The sequence below is a fragment of the Macaca fascicularis genome, chromosome 14 (assembly GCF_037993035.2).
Source record: "Macaca fascicularis isolate 582-1 chromosome 14, T2T-MFA8v1.1".
NCBI classification, from domain to species: Eukaryota; Metazoa; Chordata; class Mammalia; order Primates; family Cercopithecidae; genus Macaca; species Macaca fascicularis.
In genome coordinates this window covers 35,005,314-35,028,424 of record NC_088388.1, presented here as the reverse complement: position 1 = coordinate 35,028,424, position 23,111 = coordinate 35,005,314, and the positions used below count along the sequence as shown (strand labels likewise).

At 39.7% G+C, this 23,111-nt stretch overlaps 1 protein-coding gene across 16 annotated transcripts in view; it reads right to left on the bottom strand.

Moving 5' to 3' along the window:
* MPPED2 (metallophosphoesterase domain containing 2) overlaps positions 1-23,111 on the bottom strand; it is a 196,542-nt gene that overhangs the window by 133,486 nt on the left and 39,945 nt on the right. For 13 of the 16 annotated variants that reach the window (XM_074014009.1, XM_065528358.1, XM_074014013.1 and 10 more), the window contains one exon: positions 12,185-12,366. The exons of the other annotated variants lie outside the window; for them this stretch is intronic. In XM_074014009.1, the coding sequence (XP_073870110.1) occupies positions 12,185-12,366 (182 nt within the window). The remainder of the gene's footprint in view (positions 1-12,184; positions 12,367-23,111) is intronic. 16 annotated transcript variants of the gene reach the window in all.

Here is a 23,111-nt window from a genome sequence, read left to right as displayed (position 1 = left end):
CGAGGGCCACTTTCACAATAGAGATTACAATCTCTGAATTGGGCCTTAAGGAATGAACAGAAGTTCACAGAGAAATGGAACAAGATTGGCAGCAGACAGTGGGATCAACATTCATTATTCAGCAAAAATGAGTTCAGTATTTACTACACACAAGGCACTGTGCTTGTGATCTCATCAACAGCAAGGAGCAAGACAGACACGTGTCCTATTCTACGATGCATGCTTTCACTCATTCATTCACTTAATACACATTTTTTGAGCAGCTCTTGTGTCAGGCACTGTTGTAGGTAGAGGATGCAATGGTAAACAAAACAATTCCAGACCCTCGCAGAGCTAGCATTCAGTGCAGGAAAACTAACAATAAAGAAGGATATGCAGAAAGAGGTAAAATAAGAAGGCTTCACCAAACAGGTGGCATCTGAGCAGAAACTGATAGAATGAGGAGATGGTTAAGTACAAAGGTTCGAGGTGGGAACAAACTTGGACCAGAAGGTCGCTGTGGTCAAGAAGAGAGAACAAGGGGCTGGGTACAGTGGCTCACGCCGGTAATCCCAGCACTTTGGGAAGCTGAGGCGGGTGGATCACCTGAGGTCAGGAGTTCATGACCAGCCTGGCCAACGTAGAGACGAAACCCCGTCTCTACTAAAAATACAAAAATTAGCTCAGCGTGATGACCGGCGCCTGTAATCCCAGCTACTCAGTGGGAGGCTAAGGCAGGAAAATCGCTTGAGTCAGGGAGGCAGAGGTTGCAGTGAGCTGAGATCGTGCCATTGCACTTCAGCCTGGGCGACAAGAGTGAGACTCTGTCTCAAAAAAGGGGAAAAAAAGAGAGAGAGAGAACAAGGGAGAAAATAGTAACACACAAGTCCAAAGAGTGAGGGAGAGGCCAGAAAGAAGTGTGGTGGGAAATTAAGGTGGACAGATAGGTTGGATCAGTTCATGAAGAGCTCTGAATGCCACAGTAGACTCTATTCCATCTGTTCACTGTTCCTAAAATGCATTCCACAAAATATCAGTGCAATGGGAGGGCCCATAAGAAAGAGATACCAAGTCTTCATCAGTAAAAATGATGATAACAGCATCAACAAGCCTCAGAGTGTTGTGAGGATTAAATGAGTTAATGCAGGTACAGGGTCAGGCAATAGTGGGTGATCAACGAGTGTTAGTTATTAGTATTGGGGGATTCCAGGAGAGATGAATGGCAGGTTGGGGTTTGGCAGTCTTTTTAGGCACCATAGAGGTCAGAAAGACACTCAGGAAGTAAAACGAATGAATTGTAGTCATAGTTCCAGGAGGTTTAGGTACCTGGATTAATGGTACTGTAAGTCAAAAGGGGAATTTAAAAGAACAAGCAATATTTGGAGGAGATATATTTCACTTTGAGGTATTATTGGTTTTGAGGTGTCTGTGTACCTTCTACCATATATGTCAAAATATCTGGTCTCCTGTTAGATGCAAGGATTTGGAAAGAGAGGGAGAGATTAAGATAAAACCAGCACTCCATTCTAACAATAAAATCTCAGATAATTAGAATAATCTCCTAGGTTTTGATAGGCAGACTTAGCCTATGATGAGAAATGGCATCATATCTGAAGGAAAGACAAAGCCCCCAGTCCTAGGCCTCCCAATGGCAAATCTGTGGAAAATTGGGTGAGATCTTTGAACTCACTGAGTTCTAGTTGCCTCATTTACAAAATGGGAAAATAAAAAATGACAATCAGAGGCTGGATGCTAAATGCAGTGACTTCGCTTCCGCATTCTCAGTGTCTCCCACAAAGCAATACCTGGTCCTCACGAGACACTTAGAATATACACAAGTAATCTTCTGAGGATGAAGTCTCTTCATGTGCTGGGACAAAAGGGTCCCGCTCTAGGATTTAGGGGGCTTCAGTGTTTCCTCTTGGACCAGATAGTTTGGAAAAGTTGAGGACTTTTTTGTTTTCAAAGAGCCGCTGTTTTATTTTGTTTAACAGTGATACAATTTTCATACAGTAAAATTCCTAAAACGTCACCCTTCTCAGGAAAGTGTTTTCCTGGCTTTTCTGCTAAGGTGATGAAGTAATAATTATGCATACCTTACCTATGTTTTGTTTTGTTTTTTTTCTTTAGGAGATGGAGAGATTTCAGGAAAGGAGAAAGTAGGAAGCTTAAGAATTAAAGGCTGGAACACAGAGTCAAGTCAGTGACTTCAGCTCTCATGGTGGCTCCAATGTGACCCAGCCTGTCCTTCCACCTTTCTGGATCTCCACCCATCCATCAGTAAGACAGAGATAACACTATCTGCCCATATCAACTCCCCTGAAACAATATAAGCATTAATGATCTAATATACTCAAAAGGTACTTTGAGTCCTTTGGAGGAAAGATGTCATATAAATTAAAGGCATAATAATTAATGTAATTTAAGAAAATGGCTGCCCATAACACAGAGGATTGGGTTCACATGGATCACAAAAGACCTAGTCATCTTGTTCCCAGGTCACTAATGATCCTTTCTAATGGAACAAAATCCAATCTTACTTATTTGAGCATATTCAACCATGCTGTGTTTTGGTTCATTATTTTCCCCAAGTACTTTACTTAATTCTGTTATCAAAATTGAACTACACTTTAAAGTTAATTTCATCCTTATTGGAAAGATGCACTTTCATATAAATTAGACCAAGAAGTAATTCATATAGGAAAAAAAAATATTCAATGTAAAGAAAGACATACAGATAGTAAGCATGAATCAACTGTTACTTGTAGTAAGCAAATACTCTTATCCTGTACTACCACAGACAAAACAAGCTGTGTTACAGCTACCTGACAGAACATACAGGCAACTCATAGACACCTACTGAAATCCTAGAATTACACACCATGACAAGCACAACAATGATGATGAAAAAGAGGAAAGAAAAAAAAACAGAAAAACAGACCCTAAGTGGATTTCTTGAACTAGAAAGAGAAGCTTTCAATAAATCATAACTCTAGGATGGTTGCTAGGAAAACCAAATTATGAATCAAAAACTTAAAAGTACAGCATATTAGGTACTGTTTTTGTGAACAAGCTAAAGATTAACAAACTACTTGAGTATTAAACTCTCAACAGTAAGAATCAGAGATCCTGACTCTAGGGAACCCTCTGGCATATTCTCCTTTGTAAATCATGAGAAGAGTTATTTTATCTGCCCTTCCCAAAGCCTCCTACCCGCAGGAGGTTCCAGTGAGCTGAGGTCGTGCCACTGCACTCCAGCCTGGGCTACAGAGCAAGACTAAATCTCAAAAAAAAAAAAAAAAAAAAAAAAAAAAAAGCCTCCTACCTTTACCTCCTTATTAGATATGACTATTAGGTAATCATAAACTTGCATGACCATAAACATTCCAGTGAGGCTGCTCTGCTCAACTCCTTTCTGATGTGATTCTTTGGGAAGTGCCGGGTACTTTACTAGAGAAAAGTTGCCAGGTATCAATCTCTATTTTCTATTTAAAGTGGCATCTCCTACCTTGCCCAGTTCACCAGCTCCAGTTCCTAATATTTTTTGTTGTTTCAAAAAATCAGAAACCTTAAATGTGTGAACCATGACTGGAAAGTATTATGTAGAAGAGGTTTTTTTAAAAAATTAAAAACTGTCCTTGGTAACCTGGCAAATAAAGCCTGGTGCTGGAGATTGTAAGACAGGAGCGGGTGGGCAGGGGTGGTTTCTGGAAGGAGGGGTGGCGATGCTGGAGGGGAGAGAGAGTGGGTCAGAATAAAGAGGGGAACGGAGGGGAGAGGACACGAAATGGGGGAGAAAGGGAAAGGAGAGGCCCTGTCCCCGTGCTTGTGTGGTTCAGATGTTAATCAGAGTCTAAGGAGAGGTCGGGGGTACCTGGAAGGGGACAGCATCAGGTTTCTGGTGGCCAAGTAGGGCCACTGTGTCACCGTTTTCTCTGTTGCACAAGCAGAGTGGGCCACAGGCCAGCAGGTCACTATGATGCAAGAGACTTCAAGGCCACTTTCTCCGAGTTCTCCCCTCCCCATGTCTCTCCGATTTCTGCCCTCCCCAGGAGTAACAGAACCTCAACAACAGAGCATGAAAGAGCTATCACTGCACAGCATGCTCGGAAAATGTCATAGCAGCAAATAATATTTCCTGACTATTCACTATTTGTATACATTGGGTGTCCTTTATCTTATTCAACTTCACAACAATCCTTAGAGGTTGGATACACTAAGCATTAATAAGTCTCCTTTTACAAATGAATACATTGAAGATCACAGAATTAATAATGGCAAAATCAGGATTTAAACACAGGCAGGCTCAATCCAATACTCATGCTTTCAACCTGATACCACACTGCCTTTTTATACACAATACACACACACACACACACACGCATGCACATCTACTACACCACAGGATACACACCAACCATTAACAGTAGTAACATGTGAACTGTATAGGATATATTGGCAATTTTAATTTTTTTCTGTATCATTATTTACATTTTGTTTTTTGAGACAGAGTCTCGCTCTGTTGCCCAGGCTGGAGTGCAGTGGCACAATCTTGGCTCACTGCAACCTCTGCCTCCCGGGTTCAAGTGATTCTCCTACCTCATAGGCACACACCACCACACCTGGCTAATTTTTGTATTTTTTTAGTAGAGACAGGGTTTTGCCATGTTGCCCAGACTGGTCTCGAACTCCTGACCTCAAGTGATCCACCCTCTTTGGCTCCCAAAGTGCTGGGATTACAGGCGTGAGCCACCGTGCCTGGCCTCATTATTTACATGTTTCTACAATGAACATGTGAGCTTTCATAATTAGAAAATCATTTATAGTCTTTCCTTTATTTATTTATTTATAATTGAGACAGGGTCTCACTATGCTGCGCAGGTTGGTCTCCAACTCCTGAGCTCAAGTGATTCTTAGGCTTCAACCTCAAAGTAGCTCAAACTACAGGTGTGTGCCACAGCATCCAGCTATCATCATCTTTTAAAACACTTTAAAGGGTGACGATTTGCTGCCACTGAGGCTACTCAAAAATATGTGACATGGACTCTCAAATACTACTGAGAGTATCATGGAGAAATTGCAATCTTTATAAAGAGAAATTTGACAATACATACTTTTTTAAAAATACACATCATCTGAAGAAACAATTCTACTTCTAGGAATGTATCCTGTGAGTATAATTAAGGATGTTTGCAAAGAGAGAGCAAGAAGGATGTTCATCACTCCAGTGCAAGTAGAATAATAAAAGAATGGAAATACCTTATGTATCTAGCAATAGAGATCTAGCTAAATAAATTAGAGTGCATCACTACAACAGAATGCTATGCTGACACAGAGCATGATGTGTTCTTCATTTTTTTAAGTTACAAGGTTACACGCATAGTTTCATCAATTTTAAAAGTCCTTAACAAAGACCCTTAATGGGTGAAGATTTCCTGCTATTGAGGCTATTAAACATAGAAACAGAAAGTAGAAAAATTTTTGAAATGCTATACACCAAATAGCAAGTAATTACTTTGGAAATAGGATTATGGAGGAATGTATATTTTATACTTTACACACAGCAAATATTTGGATTTGTATAATGTTATGTGTATCTTACAATGAAAGTATTCTTGGGAAAAAGTATTTTAGCCACATTCAGTGATGTGAAAAGTGGTTCATGATATATTGTTAAGATGAAAAACAGACTATAAAACAATACTACTGTAAGACTTACATTTTGGTAAAAGATACTTGTGTGTATGTGTGTGTATCTATAGAAGACTTTCCATATGAATACACACTAATGTTAACAGTAGTTACGTCTATTCATAGGTAATTTTGTTTTCTTCTTTTCACTTATCTCTAAGTTAAAAGGAATGCACATGTATAACATGTATTACAAGAATAAAATAAATAGCTTAGGCGGTGAAGGTTTCTCCTAAACACCAGCTCCAAAACTTTGGGCCAATAGCAGGATCACTAGAAAGGGAATATAGTTTTCTGAGAGGGGCAAAAATTGATTTGTGTATCTGCAATCTGGGATGTTGGTTACAGTCACACTCTGTTACAGCCATGTCTAACAAAATGCTCTTACAAATATGAATGACCCTCTTCTTGAGATTTTCCTTGAAGCATTTTTGTTCTCCCTTTTAGGGCTGGAGAAACTGAAGCTCAGAACTATTAAATGACAATCCAGACCAAAGAAAGGTCATAATTAAAAGTTCATGGCAATGATGCTGTGTTAAAAGGAATTTTTGACTGACCGGATTGTTATATATAAACTTTTGACTGAAAGAATAGACCACCCAAAAACCCTGTCTTTCTAATTATAAAGTGGAAAACCAAACAGCAACAATATACCCTTCTTATTTCTGCACAATATATAGGAATCACCAACAACAGCCAATGGGATAGTATAAGTTATTTGAGAATAAAAGTAAAAGGAAGGGGAGGGAAGGATTAGGCACTATACATACAGTGTGACATAATTCTAAAGTTTGGCCAAAGGTGCAGGCAGGAAAAAACATCTTGTACCTTTATGTTCATCCACTCACTCAATGATTCAACAAACATCTGGGTACACCAACAACGTTCCAGGCCCTATATTCAGAACCAGGCGTACCAAGAGCACTCATTATGCACACTGCTGTCTGGTGGGGCAGAGAAACAAGTAAACAATGGCATAGCCATGGGAAGGGATGCACAGATGGGTGACTGATGTGTTAAGGAAAGTAGCTTATTATGAAAGATAACCTGTAATAAAAGATGAGTTCTCCTAGAGACGGTCGTTCCAGGAAGTGAGAACAGCGTTTGCAAAGGGAAAGAGGTGTGAAGGGACATGCTGCATTTGAAGAATGGGAAGAAACTGAGTATGGGCATAAGGGAAAATCAGAAATAAGAAGGTGGACGTGCAATCAGACGATGAGATCTTCTAATGACCATTTGTGTAGCATCCATGAGCATAACTGCAATATTCAAATATTCAAGAAGGCTACCAAAAGCATTCTGAAGATGAAAGCACAACAGGGACGAAATCGAGTGAACAGTAAGTAATCTCAAAGAAGCACAAGTGGGAGGAACACAGGGCCAACATGCGGGAAGGTCACACATGGTAAGAGGCCTTGCAAAATGTACCTTTAGGGAATGTGGTATTAGAAGCCACTGATGTTCAAGGCAATAAAAATAATCACATTTTAACTGACAGGTACTTTATCTAGTTCACAAGTTTATGTTTAAGCCAAGTCTGGGATTGGTATGCATTTTTGCCAAGATAAGAAGGAAAATGTTATTAACTGTTGGGTGGCAGGGTCCCAGTTCAACTCACCAAAGCCTATTCATGGCTTACCTAGAACACATCTGAGCTAAAATGTTAATGAGACAATAGGAGCTGACTATCACTTTAAAAAGTATTTCTTTAAGAAAGATTCACCTGTACCTCTTTCCATACACTCTGGCAATAAATCTTTGGCAATAAGAAGCCACCTGCCCCTCTGACCCTGGACTGGATCCCCTGAAGACAGCACTATGGGCAGCAGCCAGGGGGAGAGAGGCACAGGTTGTCTGAGCGAATGGGGAACTGGAATGTCTGATTAGCCAGACTGGGGAGAGATGGAAAACAGGGGCTCTGTCACTCCCTCCAGCTGTCAGATATAGGGATTCTAAGCTTCATTCCCCAATCCATGGCAGAGATTTGGGAGGAAAGGGGTCAATGGGGTTGTAGCTGCAGTTTTTAGACTATCCTGATCATTTCAAGTGTTCATAAGTGGGAAATACTTGCCCAAAAAGATGATATTTCCAGGCTACCATCAGTAGCTACTCATTTCCAGGACTGGTCAATGAAATGCTAATGTCATAACATAATTTAGACTGTTCTTTGGAGCTTACGTGACTGGCTGCATCTGTAGAATTCTTTACAGGTATTTGCTTTGTTGTAATTCACTGCCACTGGAATTGTCTACACCAAATGGTGAGAATACTTCCCCACCTCACAATGCTCTTCCATCAGCCAGCTTACACAGAGAGGCTGTGCCACAAAACAGCTTTCGCAGGAAGTAAACCACCTTAGACCCTGTACGTATGTACATGTAAATACTCGTGTTAAAAGGAGGCAGTTGTTTGAAGAACCATGGTTTTACCCAGGATATGGTTCCTCCAACAGATTTCAAGCCCCACTCTGGGAATAGAGCTGATAAGGAAATACACTTGGGACTTGGAGTCTGATGGACTAAGTTCAAATCCTGAAGTCACCGCTGAACTGTTAAGTTCACCAAGGCTCAGTTTCCTCACGAGTTAAAAGGAAGCTAATAATACCTACTACTTCACAAGTTATTGTGGGGGTTGTATGAAATGACACATGTAATGCAGGGGTACAGCATCTGGACCTTACCTCCCACAGACAATACATGTTAATACATGTTAGTTCACCCACCCCACCCTGCCCCATCCAAATTCTAGCCCAACTTGGCTATCAATTATCTGAGAAACCATGGACAATTCATTCAATCTCTCCAGTCTCAGTTTCCACTTCTATCAGATTAGGAAGTGGGACTCCATGGCCTACAAGGTCTCTTCCTGTCCTAACATTCTGTCTGGTTAGTGTCACTGTTATAAGGGAGGCTCGTTTTTATACATTTTGGTGTTCCCTCTTTACACTCTGGATCTCTCTTTAAATGCCCAGGGCCAGCTCCTTTTAACTTCTGCTTTTGGGATTCTATGACACTAGCTCTGTTGGTTTCCTCTACTCTACTAGTTGAAAGTTGTATATAGGCCAGGGGTTGTTCTAAGAACAGCATGAGCTTTTTCACAGAGCACATCCTCACAAGCACCGTAAGGTGTATTATCATTATGATGCCCATTTTAGAAATGAGCAAATCAAGGCTCGAGAGTTTATGCAACTTATCAAAGGCAGTGAATTCAAAACTGGCTGGGTCTTCCTAGTTGCTCATAATCATTACATGTTATACTCCCGTTCCATCCTGTAATGATATCTGGTTTGAGTTCAATGTTCTTATGACCTAAGATGAAGCTGTGCTCGATTATCTGATAAATTACCCATATTAATAACTTTACCTGTTACACCTGCTAGGTGACATACGTACAGATTAACCAGGGACCATAATCTCTGAACCAACAGAGAACTCATGATGGGAATCCCAGGCCTTGCAGCTGCTAGGTCAAGGGTGAGATTTAAGATGGGCAGAGCTTAAACACATCTTTCAAATATGTGCAATATTAGCACATAGTCAAACAGCTACTCAACTTCCACAGGAAGCTGCCGGAAGCTACAGCACTTCCTAGTGCAAGCTTCAAATCTGCATGCTTCTAGATGCCACAAGCCCTGTCATAATACCACAGAATGACAAAGGAAAAGGGCTCACACTTGGGATCAGACAGCCCCAATTCTACTAGCTGAGTGAACCTGGGTGGATGCTCAGCCACTATGAGCTTCTTACATACTAAATGACCTTGGGTAAAATGGGGATAATATTAGCAACTTCAGAAGGATGTTACAGGTATAGAGGGAGTGCCTGGCCTGTAGTAGAAACAAATTAGCTCAGACACAGAATAAAGGAGCTTGGGGGACAGTCAGATTGTTTTCAATAATCAGGGTAGTCTACACTAGAGTCGAAAGGTAGAAATCAGAGATTCACTGGACTCTAAATGCCTACCAAATCTGTGAGACCCATGCCCCACTGACAGTTGGATGCCCTATTATGGCAAAAGCCCTAAAGCTCTAGATTGATCTGACCTCTGACTCCACTCTGCCAGGCCACCTGGCAGCTGCTGCTAGAAGTACCCTTTCAGAAAGGGTCCTGATTGAGCCAAGTGGTAGAGTGTTATCACACACCATCTCTTACCCTCTGAGCACCATGAGGTTGCCTGGGTAACAGTGAGCTATTCTTGGCCTTCTCTATGGGATCCCAACTCCTCTAACTATATCCCAGGGCTCCCTTCCGTCGTCTCACATTCTGCATCCCATGCTGAAACCTCTTCCTCCTGCCTCACCAGATCATAGGGGAAATGAGAAGAGAAGGAACTGACCATGCAGCTGTGCCTTGGCATTTTATTTCCTTATCATTGTATTTCCTTAGTTACGGCACATTTCCATTAATGGAGTACTTTCCCTTATAAAATCTCCCAGTGTTTACTTCTAATCTACTAAATAATTCCTCTGGCCTCTTCTTGTTTTTACCCTTTAAATATATGTTGATGGTTCATTCGGCACATTCCCCATTCAGTTATTAATGGCCCACAAAAACTTACTAGCAGCAATCATTTACTGATTAATCTACACAACAATCCAGAAAGACAGGTAGTATTAATCCTTCGTCCTGCAGAGGGAAACCAAGGGGAAAAGGGAGGTTAACTCAGTTGCCCAAGGTCAGTGGCTAAACAAGATTATAACCCGCCCTAACCTGTCCTCCATTTCTATAAACACTTCGCACAGTGCTGTTGTCTTCCTTTAAAAATCAACATTGTCAACGCAGCTTGATAATTTCTGTGTTGAAATTCCATTGACACAGACTAGTTTAAAATTGTCAAAATTTACCCAACAAGAATTTTTAACTGCTAATAGTTCATGGATAAAAGTTGCTAAAATAAAGAGATTATTGTAGAGGAAAAAAAAAACAGAAGCGAAGATCTGGATTTAGAACCAACTCTGCCACTATGAAACTGAAAAAATCTCTACATCTTTGTGTCATCTGTAAAAACGAGATTATGCTACATAATATTTAAAACATCTTACCATTTTAAATAACATGATTAAGTACCTACTAAAACAACACAAAATATAAATGCTCCAACATCCAATGCTGCCAAGACCATGGTAAAACTGGTATCTATACATTCGTTCACTGCTAGTGAAACACACAGCTACAGTGCCCTTGGAAAGCAAGAGGCCGACATGCAGCAAAACCATAAAGAATTTCGTATCCTTTGACTTAGCAACTTAAGTATAGTATTTTTCCCTAAGAAATAAATCAACAGGAACAAAACAACATACACAAACAAAAATGCACATTTCAGTGCTAGCTACCAGAGGAAAAATTGATATCAGTTTAAATGGTCATTTTTAGAGAGATGTCTTATTAAAGAAAAGCATAGCCAACCATACGAATGCCATGCTGCTATTAAAAAGAATAAGTATGAAAACTATGCAAAAACATTTTAAGTCTTACCAATAAATACTATTAAATGAAAACAGCCAAAAGTCAAAGAGCAGACATGTACTCAGATGTCAACCATATAAAACGTGAATAGATGAGCAAAGTCACATGAAAAATCAAAATAATTATGTTATTAGTTAAGTTTATTGCTTATAATTCTAAAATATCATCTTTCCGTTAACACATACATCTTATCATTTAATCAAAAATTTAAAAAATTTTCCAACCCTGCTTTAGTTTGATGGAAAACAAAATTGTAAAGTTTTTGCCTAAATCTCCCAAGTTATTTTTGTTGGCTGACATATTATCGACGATGCTATGCTCCCAGAGTGATGTCTGCTCTTTACTACCTAATTCTTTTGTCTTTAGAGATTCTAAAATCTCAGAACATTTGCACTTCTTTCCCTCCGCTAAGAGGAACCAGGATCCAACATTTTGCAGTAATTCTGACCTGTGGGTGCCTCCATAATACCCAGAATATTGCTATTATCCTTTTTACAGGACACAGGGCAATTTCATATCTTAAGTTTTTACTTTACAGTAATACATCTCATGTTTTCAGGGGTCTTTTCACTTAGGAAATCTGCTCCCAAGCAGCACTGTGCTATAGGAACTTCGTGTCATATAAGGACTTTTATATCCCCCTTCATTTCTTAGAAATGTTCTCTTACTAGTAGGTCATTTGTATATCTTTGCTTATAATATCAGGGAAAGATTGCAGAGCCAATGAATTAAAAATATGATTCTAGGTCTCCTGTGTGCCAATGAATGCCCTCATTAAAGCAGAATGAGTGAGATGAGATCGGTTTCAAAGCTTTCCATCCCTTTGCCCCAGAGCCGCCAAGGCCAGGCACTGAAAGGATGCACAGTAAAATTAAATATCTAAAAATTCATCTTTAATTAACAGAATTGGATTAAAGCTAGACACCACCGCATATCATACCAGAAATGGCTGAGCTGGCTTCCAAGTGCTCTAATTCAATTAGGACGCAGTGAGTGACACTCGGACGGGAAAGGTTAATTGGGGCCGCCAGAACGCAATCATTCCTTACCTAACCAGTCATTAAACTTCTTAACCTCTGAGGGCAGTCCCAGCTCGGTGAAATCGCCTGTGTGGAGAAGGATGTCCCCATAAGGCATCTGGATACCATCTGTTCTGGAGTGTGTGTCTGAGATGCAGACAAACCGCGTGTGGCCCGCTGGTTTTGGAGTGTCATATGGGATGGGGTCGACCCTAAAGTAGACATAACAGATCCCATAACAGTTAAACATATTAGAACCCTTGAAATTGTCATCGCACATACATATTTATTATTATTCATGAATGCACCCAGACAAACTGATGCAAAGGCAGAAGGGCCCATTGTAATTAAGGACACTTCTGGGTGTAAAGGCGACAGCATCACCCATCTACAAACCCACTGGGCAAATTCAAAAAGACTTACTTACCTGGTAGGAAAATTAAAAGGAAAGAATATCTTACGTATAGATTTGAAATAACCCAGGAAACCGATAGAGTGATTAATGGTGAAGTTTAGGGATATTGAACCTCAACTGGGAAAGCAAAATTATGCAATTTCTCTCTCATCATGCTCCAATTGATCCCACTACTCATTAGGAAACGGATAACTAATTTATTCCTTCTTAAACATGCATAACTTAAGCAATGAACTAATTTACGGAGAGCAGTCTGCACATGCTCTGCCAACTGAGATGTGGAGAGATAGCACTTATATTTAATTTCCTTTCCACAACCTTTCAACACCTGTATCTTCTCGTTTTTGCTATGCACAAATCAAACTGTAGGGAGGGAAGGTGATGCCAAAATAACAGGGCTTTAAAAAATTTAAAAAAAAAAACAAAAAAACAAAAAAAAAACCCAGACACTGGATGTTAAAAGAACTTTGTCAAACTCGTTTTTACTGCGATGAATTATCTGCAGTCCCAGTTACACCTGAGGTTACTAGGAATGCTCAGCTGTCTTGGGCAAAGATTCTACTCAGTACAAATACTAAGCCTTTTAATGAGATGTATGTATCTACATATGCATTAATATATGTATAGTTTTAGAGACCTAAGCACTGTGAAATTACACCAGGGCATAAGAATCAGAAGGCAAAATGATCAACCCAAAGCAAAGAAAATGAAACAGAACATTCTCATTTAATTGAGTGTAACAAAGTGTACTAAATAAACTTGGTAAAGGAATGCAAATCTGACTCTTCAAGCATACAGTTTTAATTATTTAAGGGGTTTGTCGCAGAGTTAAGGATGCTTTAACCATATTAACTCTACACTGACAGCTTCCTTTAATTTCTCTGTAGGAATGTACACTTACTTTTGGATTATGGGTGAAAAGAAGCAGTTATAAATGCAAAGAGAAGGTCACAAGAGAAGCAAATATGCAGTGCAGAGATTCAAGTGTGAAACATTAAATAAGGAACAATATTTCATATGCCAGCCCCAACCCTTGATAGTTAACATGCAGCAGAGAACACACTGAAAGCTCCACACAAGACTCCCTAAACATATTGCCTCTACAGGCTTTGCTTAATTTGTTTTCTCTTTTCCTTTATTTATTTATTTTTTTAAAGAAACAATCTGTTTTAACAATGACAATTTCAGTGAGGGAAATAGAACAGACCAGCGTGCAACCTAGATAGTCTCACATTTCTTCAATGACTAAACTTTTTATTTCCTCTTATCTTTGTCAGAGAAGAAAGAAAGTAAGAGGAGCAAGAAGAAGGAAGGGCAGAAAGGAGGAGAGGAGGCAGGAAGGAACTGTGAACTGATTATCACAGTGGGGCTAATTGGAAGCCCAAAAAGAAAGTTTAACTTCTGCAAAAAATTAATGGATTTTTCCTGTTAGAAAGGTTAGAAATTAATATGCTATTACCACATAGAAAATTCACGAATCCACTGTGATCTCATTAGTAACCTGGAAACCCTTCTCATTATAGCTGATGTTGCTTTTTTAGATGTAAAAATGTTTGATGTCTTCCTTTCCATCACTGAGACTTAGTTACACTCAGCCTCGGTGCTTACAATCTTGGCAACATTTCCTGTCTTCCAAAAGTAGTTTTCCCAGAGAACGAATGACTGTTCCCTGCTGGGGCTGACTGTGTCACTCTCTAAAAGTGGTAAGTAATATTCTTATCCCAATAGTTAAATGCTCACTAGAATGGGACTGTTTGCATTTATACTTAATGCACCAACATTTGAATGAAAATTTAATAAATCAGTCACTGTATCCCTAAATATATGAATAAATGTAATATCTACCTACTCTAGTGTTTGTTTTCTAGCTTTCATCATAATACTAACATATAGACACAGACCCATTTCTTCTTTTCTGTAATTCAGCTAAGCTACAGACCCAGCTACTGCATCAAAATCCTCTGGGAGGCCATCTCAGCTTATCAGAGAGACATCATTGTCATTATTTTGAATTAGACTGAAAGTAGCACAGATGTAAACCTCCTGTTGTAAATAGGTCCCTGTTCTACGAATCTACCCACTTTAGAGTAGCCAATCATCACATGGTACATAATTGGTTCCCCATCTTGCCTCCATACTGGGCAATAAATTTTCTGACATTATGGGGAACACTAGGCAATTTCTGAATCGCTTCAACTTCTTTCTCCACCTCCCACCTCCTTCAGAGAAACATTTAAACATCAAAGGCCAAGGAACAGTAGAGTAGAGGGGACAGTAAAAAGGGGAAAAGTGTTTCTTCTCAGCTTTGAGCTGAAACAGTGTTTCTTCTCAGTTTTGAGTCCAAAGTAGACAGCAAGGTAAGCAAAGAAGGCTCGCACATCTACACCACCACCATGATGCCATCAAAGAGAAACAATTTGCAGACATTAGGGAGAATGCACAGAAGACTGATTCAAGGCAGGGATGGGGGAAGTGAGACGTATAAAGATGCAGACTTTATATAGCTATCCTGACCCAGAGGCACTGAGAATCTTTGTTATCCATAGGACCAAGTACAAAGTAAGAGATGGTTTCAGGAGACAAGGCAGTGCAACACGCCAAAGCCACTCTGCTAGGTGGTACGACAAATATCACCTGGAGCTCATAGGAAGAAGACACGTCCACCCACAGGCATTCAGAGTTGAAAATAAGACCTCTAGCAGAGTGGGCAAATTCCAGTGGAGATAATTAAAACTGAGACCACCCTCAGGAAGCTACTCCTCCCAAATTGGGGATTTGATAACACCTCAAAAAGTTAAGACAGCCAAACATTTTCACTATAAAAGTACATCTGAGGGAGACCCTGACTGCTATTGGAAGATCCTATCTGTTCACGTTGTGTGAAGGCCCTCACACTTTATTTTCATCCTTAGTTTACAACTTTACCACTTAGTGTTTATGCTGCTGAGTTCTCAAATGACCTAATATTTCCCCTAAGGCATCATGTCAAATATCCTAGCAAGCGAGTATCTTACCAAGGCAATCTAAACCCCAGAGCCAGATTCAAATATTAGAGTGATATTTGCACATATGTTTGAGTACACCTGGGGGACAACAAGGTGACATGGGAAGATGAGTAAAAAACACAGCAGCATAAATCCCAGAGCAGGACAAAATCTTATGGGGCATGTGGTTCAATGTTTTACATGACGCCTGAATCTCCTCTATCCCTTCCCTCTAGATGACATAATGTTTTGTGTTTGTTTTGTTGGTTGTCTGTTTGTTGTTTGTTTGTTTTGAGACAGGATCTCGCTGTATCACCTAGGCTGGAGTGCAGTGGTGCAATCATAGCCTACTGCAGCCTCCACCTCCCAGGCTCAAGCCATCCTCCCACTACAGTTTCCAGAGTAGCTGCGATTATGGGCATAGGCAACCACACCCAGCTTATTTTTCTTGTTATTGATAGTAGTACAGATGAGGTCTTGTTATATTTCCTGGGCTAGTCTTGAACTCCTGGGTTCAAGTAATCTTCCCACCTCAGCCTCCCAAAGTGCGGAGATTACAGGCACGAGCCACCCCACCTGGCCTCAATTTTCATTCTGAGGTTTCCAGAGAAGGAGAGCTCCGTCCTCCCCCTGTGCAATCCAACCTAGTTTTTGATAGCTTTACTTGTTAGAAAGTTTCTGTTTCAGATTCTATACCTCTGAGAAAGCTGAGCATGGTCCAAAGACCTTGGCCTGGAACCTGAAGACTGAGTAACAATTTTAGCTCAGTCATTGGCTTTGGGCAACTTCCTTGATTTCTTTAAGCTTCACTTTTTTCATCTGTAAAATGGGAATAATAATGCCTAATTTTCTATGTTGCTATGAGGATACAAACTATCAAGTACAGCATTTGACACACAACAAATGCTCCAAAAATAGAGTAGCAGAATAGTGTAAGGGTGAAAGACGTTTGGCTGCAGAGCTAGACTGCCTGGCTCTGAAATCCACTCCACAACTTATTAACATACAACACCAAGCAAATGGCTCAACCCTTGTGCCTTGATTCCCTCATCAGTAAAACGGATATAAATATAGTACATATCTCCTAAGACTGTTACGAGAATAAAAAACGATAATGTACTCAAAGCATTTAGAATGTGTCTGACATGAAGTAGATACCCAATAAATGTTAGTTTTTTTTTTTTTTTTACTAGTAACTAATAGTATTTTTACTGCTATTAGTAGTAGTATCATTTAACTTCCCCGATCCCTATCTCTTTTTCTGTTGTAGGGAGATAATAACATCTACCACTCAGGGACTTTGTGAGAATTAAAAGAAATCACATACACAACATCCAGCATATACTGGGAGTAGAATCTATGGTCTTTAACATATTTGTTTCCTGCCTGTCCCTCCTTCTTAATCCTAGTTCTGCACTCTGAAATAACAAGAAAATAAGAACCCAATCCCTTTTCCACTGGACAGTTCTTCAACTATTTGCAAACAATCTATTATAATCCCCTGAAATCATCTCCACTCTAGTTGAGTAGCTACAGTTTCTTCCATTTTTCCTGATGTCTAATGTCCTCAGAATTTAGGTGATTTCCTCCCAGATACAATTTCATTGGGGAGAATCCCTCCCTTTGTAGTGTCAGAATTCATGGTCTGTGTGAATTCATGGACCAATGAGCTGTTCATCAAAGACAGATGCTAGTCCAGGCCATGGGGAGGTGGCAGTGCTGAACAAACTGGCAGATTTTTCTAGAGGAGGCCTGAGCTATCATCTTAAACCATTTTCCAATTAACTCTCCAAGTTTTGTGCCAAGCCTCAAATCTTGTTCTTGAAGCTTGATCATCAAATGCTTACATATCTCACTGCATATTCAAACAAATAAACCATTCTTGTTTGTTCAGTCTTGACGTATTAGGGTTTTTTTACACACAAAAAAAGTATGATAATATTATGGTTTCCATTCTGATTCCTCTTCCGGGCATATTTGTTATTTTTTTCCAATAACAAATGAATACAGTATTGCAAACCTCATTGGTAGATCTTCAGAAAAGCTGTCATGTGGTTTGCTGTGAGATGGATTTCTTCTTTAGATCATGTGTGCAGTATAACCTGTGTGTATACAATCAACCTATAATTCAGTGAGAGAATAGAACTGTGTCCTTACAAAGCATTTTAAAGGGATTTAAACAGGTTTCGTAACCCCCATTCCACTTTAAAACCCTGATGCTGTGCTTATTGATTCCACTGACTTCTTTTTTTTTTTTTTTTCGAGATGGAGTCTTGCTCTATTGCCCAAACTCAAGTACAGTGGCATAATCTCACCTCACTGCAACCTCCGCCTCCCGGGTTCAAGCAAGTCTCCTGCCTCAGCCTCTCAAGTAACTAGGACTACAGGCATGTGCCACCACACCTGGCTAATTTTGGTATTTTTATAGAGACAAAGTTTCACCCATGTTGGCCAGGGTGGTCTCAAACTCCTGACCTCAGGGGATCCACCTGCCTTGGCCTCCCAAAGTGTTAGGATTACAGGCGTGAGCCACAGTGCCCAGCCCACTGACTTTATCTCTAAAATGTTTCCAATGTGATATCAAGGCTTTCCTTTTTACCCAGAAAATTTAGATAGCATGAATGCTAAACTTATATTTGTGACGTTCTATCATCCGACCTGGACATACTATTTGATAAAGACAGGTAAAACCTGCCAGTACAACAATGAACAAATAAATAACAGGTTTAAGTTACCAGAATTACAGAATTTTTACATTTAAAGGACCTTAGAGATGATCTGATCCTGTGTTCCACTTCTTTGAGGATCATCTTCATGGTCTTTGCCTTATTCACTTGTACTAGTCCTTAATTTTTGTTAAGTGCCTAATAATTTTTACACAAATATTTTTTAGTTTTGCCCTGAAAAACAGCATTTTTGAAGACATCAATCAGATACGATGGTTTTACTTTTCTACTACACATTAAAATAAACACAAGCCAGGTGTGGTAGCTCACGTCTGTAATCCCAGCAGTTTGGGAGGCTGACATGGGTGGATTGCTTGAGCTCAGGAGTTCGAGGTCAGCCTGGGCAACATGGAGAGACCCCATCTCTACCAAAAATACAAAAAAAAAAAAAAAATTAGCCAGGCATGGTGGTACATGCCTGTAGTTCCAGCTACTTGGTAAGAGGATTGCTTGAGCCCAGGAGGTCAAGGCTGCACGAGCTGAGATTGTGCCACTGCACTCCAGCCTGGGTAACAGAGCAAGACCACCTTAAAAAATAAAAATAAAAATAAAATAAAATAAACATATAAGTATTCAATTTTTGTTTAAGGTGCGTCTTCTCTAAAATGTCTTGTTTATTAATACTAATGATACATAGTCCATGCTTTGATAAACACTGATCTGGTTTAAATTGACTCATTTTACCATTAAGAATCTGAGCCATAAGCAGAACTCAGATTTTCTAACTTTCAATTCGCTTATCTTTCCACCCACTTAATTTTGCAAGCTACAATATACCTGCACTTGGAGAATAAAAATAATTTTAAAAATGACAAACTACTGGCAAATCAATCACCTAACTCTGGCAAATGTTAATATCTAGAGAGACTGTCCAAAATTATTGGAACTAGTTGTCAAAAATATCCAAGTTTCAGTGCTCTCTATCCAGTATCCAGTCATGGATAATTTACATGGAAGTGAAGTAACGAATTCTCCTAAACTAAATAAGTCTCCTAAGTTTACCAAAACAAAACAAACAAACAAACAAAAGTCTCCTAAATGAAAAAAAAAAAAAAAGGATATTACAGGGAGTGAACAATACAGAAGTCTGATTTTTAAAATACTGATAAAGATATAAAGGTTCCTCATTCTCAAGGATCTCACGTCACATGTACATATGGATTTTGCTTCCACATGCAGGTCTCTTCAGAAGGACTACTTCAGTTGACTGATGAGTCTCATTAGAAAGAGCCCTGGCTGTGGAATCCAGGGGCTTTTGTGCTCTTACTACGTATATCATCAATAAACTGTGTGACCCTGGGCAAGTCACTTCCCCTCTTCTAGCCTCTGTCCCTCGAGTGTGAAAAGAGGGGCAAGACCAAATGACCCCAAAGTTCCATGATTAGCCACACAGTTTACACACCACTACTTACTGATGAAAGACCAGAAACAATTCAGGTTCTGAAGTCACTTCAAGCATGTTCTTTCTCTTTGCAATTTTATTTTATGCTTTCCCAGACAATGCAAAGATAAATGTCATCCAGATCTATCCACATATAATCAGAATTAGCAAGACTTCACATAAAGAGAAGTGAAATTGCAATTTATGACTATAGACTGAGCTTCTAGGTGTATCTATTCCAAAAGAGAACAAAGAAGCCAGAATTCCAGTTATAACAACAAAACAAAAATGACAGGATATGTGATTGAACTAAGGCATTCCATAAACGGCACTGTTCTTATTTTTTGTTTTTTGTTTTTTTAACTATGAGCTGGTAAAATTATCTTAGTTTAGCCGTCATGTCCCAGAACAGTAATGGTGCTGAAACACAGTAAGCAGAACAGAACCAGATGTATAAATATATTCACATTTGTACCACAGGCACTGCTTTCCTTTAACTGCTGAACTGCTGTATCAACACTGTTCTATCACCAACTAATTATAGCTAACAAAGCCCACTGCACGGAGTGTGTCTCCTCTATTTTTTCCTCTTACAAAAGTACAGTGCCGACATTCAATGAATGTTAAGTGGTAACAATTTAATTCTTTGAGCACTGCATGCAATATGAATTCATGGTCCTTCTCCTAGTGCCATCTGAGGTGTTTTTATGTCCATCAGGCTAACTACTGTGTCAGCCACTGAAACCTCTCAGATGACATATCGCTGGGTCATAAATATCCCACTGGAGATGTATTGTCCAGGGTTAAACGTTTCCTTCCCTTCTAACATGGCAATCACGTTAATCAGCTTAAAATTCTGGGTAATGGCCTTGCATTTGAGAAAAAAAGGCATGTGATACTGTACTGAGTGCCCATTATTCCACACAGTATGTTGATCTGGCAGTAGATCAATAACTATGTCTTAAGCACCTACCTGTGTACCAGGTACTCTGGTAAGTATAAGGAAGACAAAGAAGCAATAAAGATGATTCCCTCAAGGATTCTGCCAATTTACTGTTCAACAAATGCTTATGAACATGCCTGGCAAGTGCTCTGTCATCTAGTCATTTCACAAGCATTTATTGAGCACCTTTTATGGGCCACAAACTGTACTAGTTTGCTGGAGAGACAGCTACCAGCAAGTCTGAGATGGTCCATGTGATATATAAATAGGTGATTTATGAAATAATGTGCTAAGTGTTATAATTAAGAATGTTTGAGGTGCTATGGAGTAAAGGAAAAAATATCCAGCACTGCCTATGGGCTAGGAAGAAGGACAGGTAACACTGCAGTGGGCACAGAACACAAGATAGTATGTCGATTTCAAATGCATGAGACAAAGGATTGGTACTATTAGGAGCTCAGAAAAAAAGAGGCATGAGAGTGGCCTGAAGCTGGGACCTCAGGTGGAATTAAAATAAGCACAAGACTTGGAAACTCAGGAAGAAGGGCATCTAGAGAACTACTAAGAGTGGTGTGAAAGCACTTAGCATGTTCAGGGACTTGTGAATAAACAAGCATGGCAGAAGCAAAGTCACTATGACAGTGAGCAGCAGAAGACTTGAAAGGCCGACAGGATTAGGGTCTGAACCTCAGGGAACCAGACTATGGGGATTGAACCTGGAGGGCATGGAAAACATCTTTCTCCCTCTACCCAGTAAGAGGAACAGAGGGCCACAGGGAAAGCTGAATTTTAGGAAAAGTGGGGTTGCTCCCTACAGGATGGGAGGTGGGGGGATTCTTGAGTAAAGGTTGGTTTGTAATTTATTGCTAAGAATCTAGGCATATTGTGATAAAACCAAATCCATTTGAGAAGAAAATACAAAGGAGAGAATGTGAAGGAAAGGCAAGAGAAAATTGTTGGTTATTGTAAACAGAAACCATCATGATAATCACATAAATGTCTACTGTAAGGAAGAACTGGGGAAGTAGTCAAAAATGAACTACAACATCCTACACCGAGTCTCCCGTAGCTCTATCTTATAGCCAGCTATACCACTGATCAGGACACTAACATCATTTTTTGGCTGAATAGAGTAATAGTGATGATGATGATGATGATGATGATGATGAGTAATGGCAGCAGTTTTCATTTAGAAGGCAGGCACTGTGCAGGGCACTTTACATGGATCATTTTCATTTGGCCCTTATGGCGACAGGCTCTTCTTCCCATTTGACACACAAAGACTGTGAGACTCAGATTAATCAATTATGGCAAAGGTACAGGAATAGGAGGTGACTCTGCCCCAGTGTGACTGCTCAATGTCTGCTTTACTCCAGCTTCTGCAGTCTCTTCTTACACAAAACAGCACACAGAGATCTAAGAGCAGATTCTGTTCTAAAATGGGACACATAGTTTTAGGCATGACTGTTTTTTTTTTTTTTTTTAAGACAGATTCTCGCTCTTGTCACCCAGGCTAGAGTGCAGTGGCACGATCTCGGCTCACTGCAACCTCCACCTCCCAGGTTCAAGCTATTCTTTTGCCTCAGCCTCCCGAGTAGCTGGGATTACAGGCGTCTGCCACCACGCCATGTTGGCCAGGCTGGTCTTGAACTCCTGACCTCTAGTGATCTGCCTGCCTTGGCCTCCCAAAGTGCTGGGATTACAGGCATGAGTCACCGGGCCTGGTCACAACTGATTCTTAAAAAGTAAGTTTATCAATTCAACCCAAAGTTCGGAAAAAACAATAGTGACATGCTTAAAACTATTATTTTAAAATCATAGTTGTAAAGTCAATCATTACAACATCATGAACAAAATGTGGATTATTTCCAAACACCGCCCAGCCTCAAACATGTCTTCACCTAGCTCACTCCAGGAGAAAGAACATTAAGAGCCATCAAACACAGGAACTTGTTTTTTTAAAGCTGTAGGGAAGAGAGTTGGGAGTGGCGTTTACCAGGAGCATTAACTGACCCTAACTGACTCTACAAGATTTCTTTTGTATTAAAATTCAGCCCAAAATGAGAACAAATTCTGTCTTTCCTTCCTTTCCAACTCATCAAAGCCCAGTTTCCCAAAGCTTAAGGTCCCACAAGTAGTTGTTAATGGGCTTCATTGTTTAGTTAATTGTGCTTATCGGAAGTGCAGGTAACTTCATATTTGCATGGCTAATGGACCTTCTTTAAAGTGTGTGGCCATTTTAGTTGGCTTTTAATTATCTGTATTGTTTTTTGCCAATTTTGAGTTGAATTGACAACTTACTTTCTAAGAATCATCAATGCCTAAGATAAAAAGACCATTTTTTACTACATAGGGGACATCATTTACATGAGTTTGAAGACAAATGCTTATTTGTAAGACAACATGATGTCAACAGTCAACCCCGTTTCAAAATTAATCCAGTACAATAATTATTAGACTTCATATTTGTTTCTCTGGAGGTGGTTTTGTAACAATAAAGAACTATTT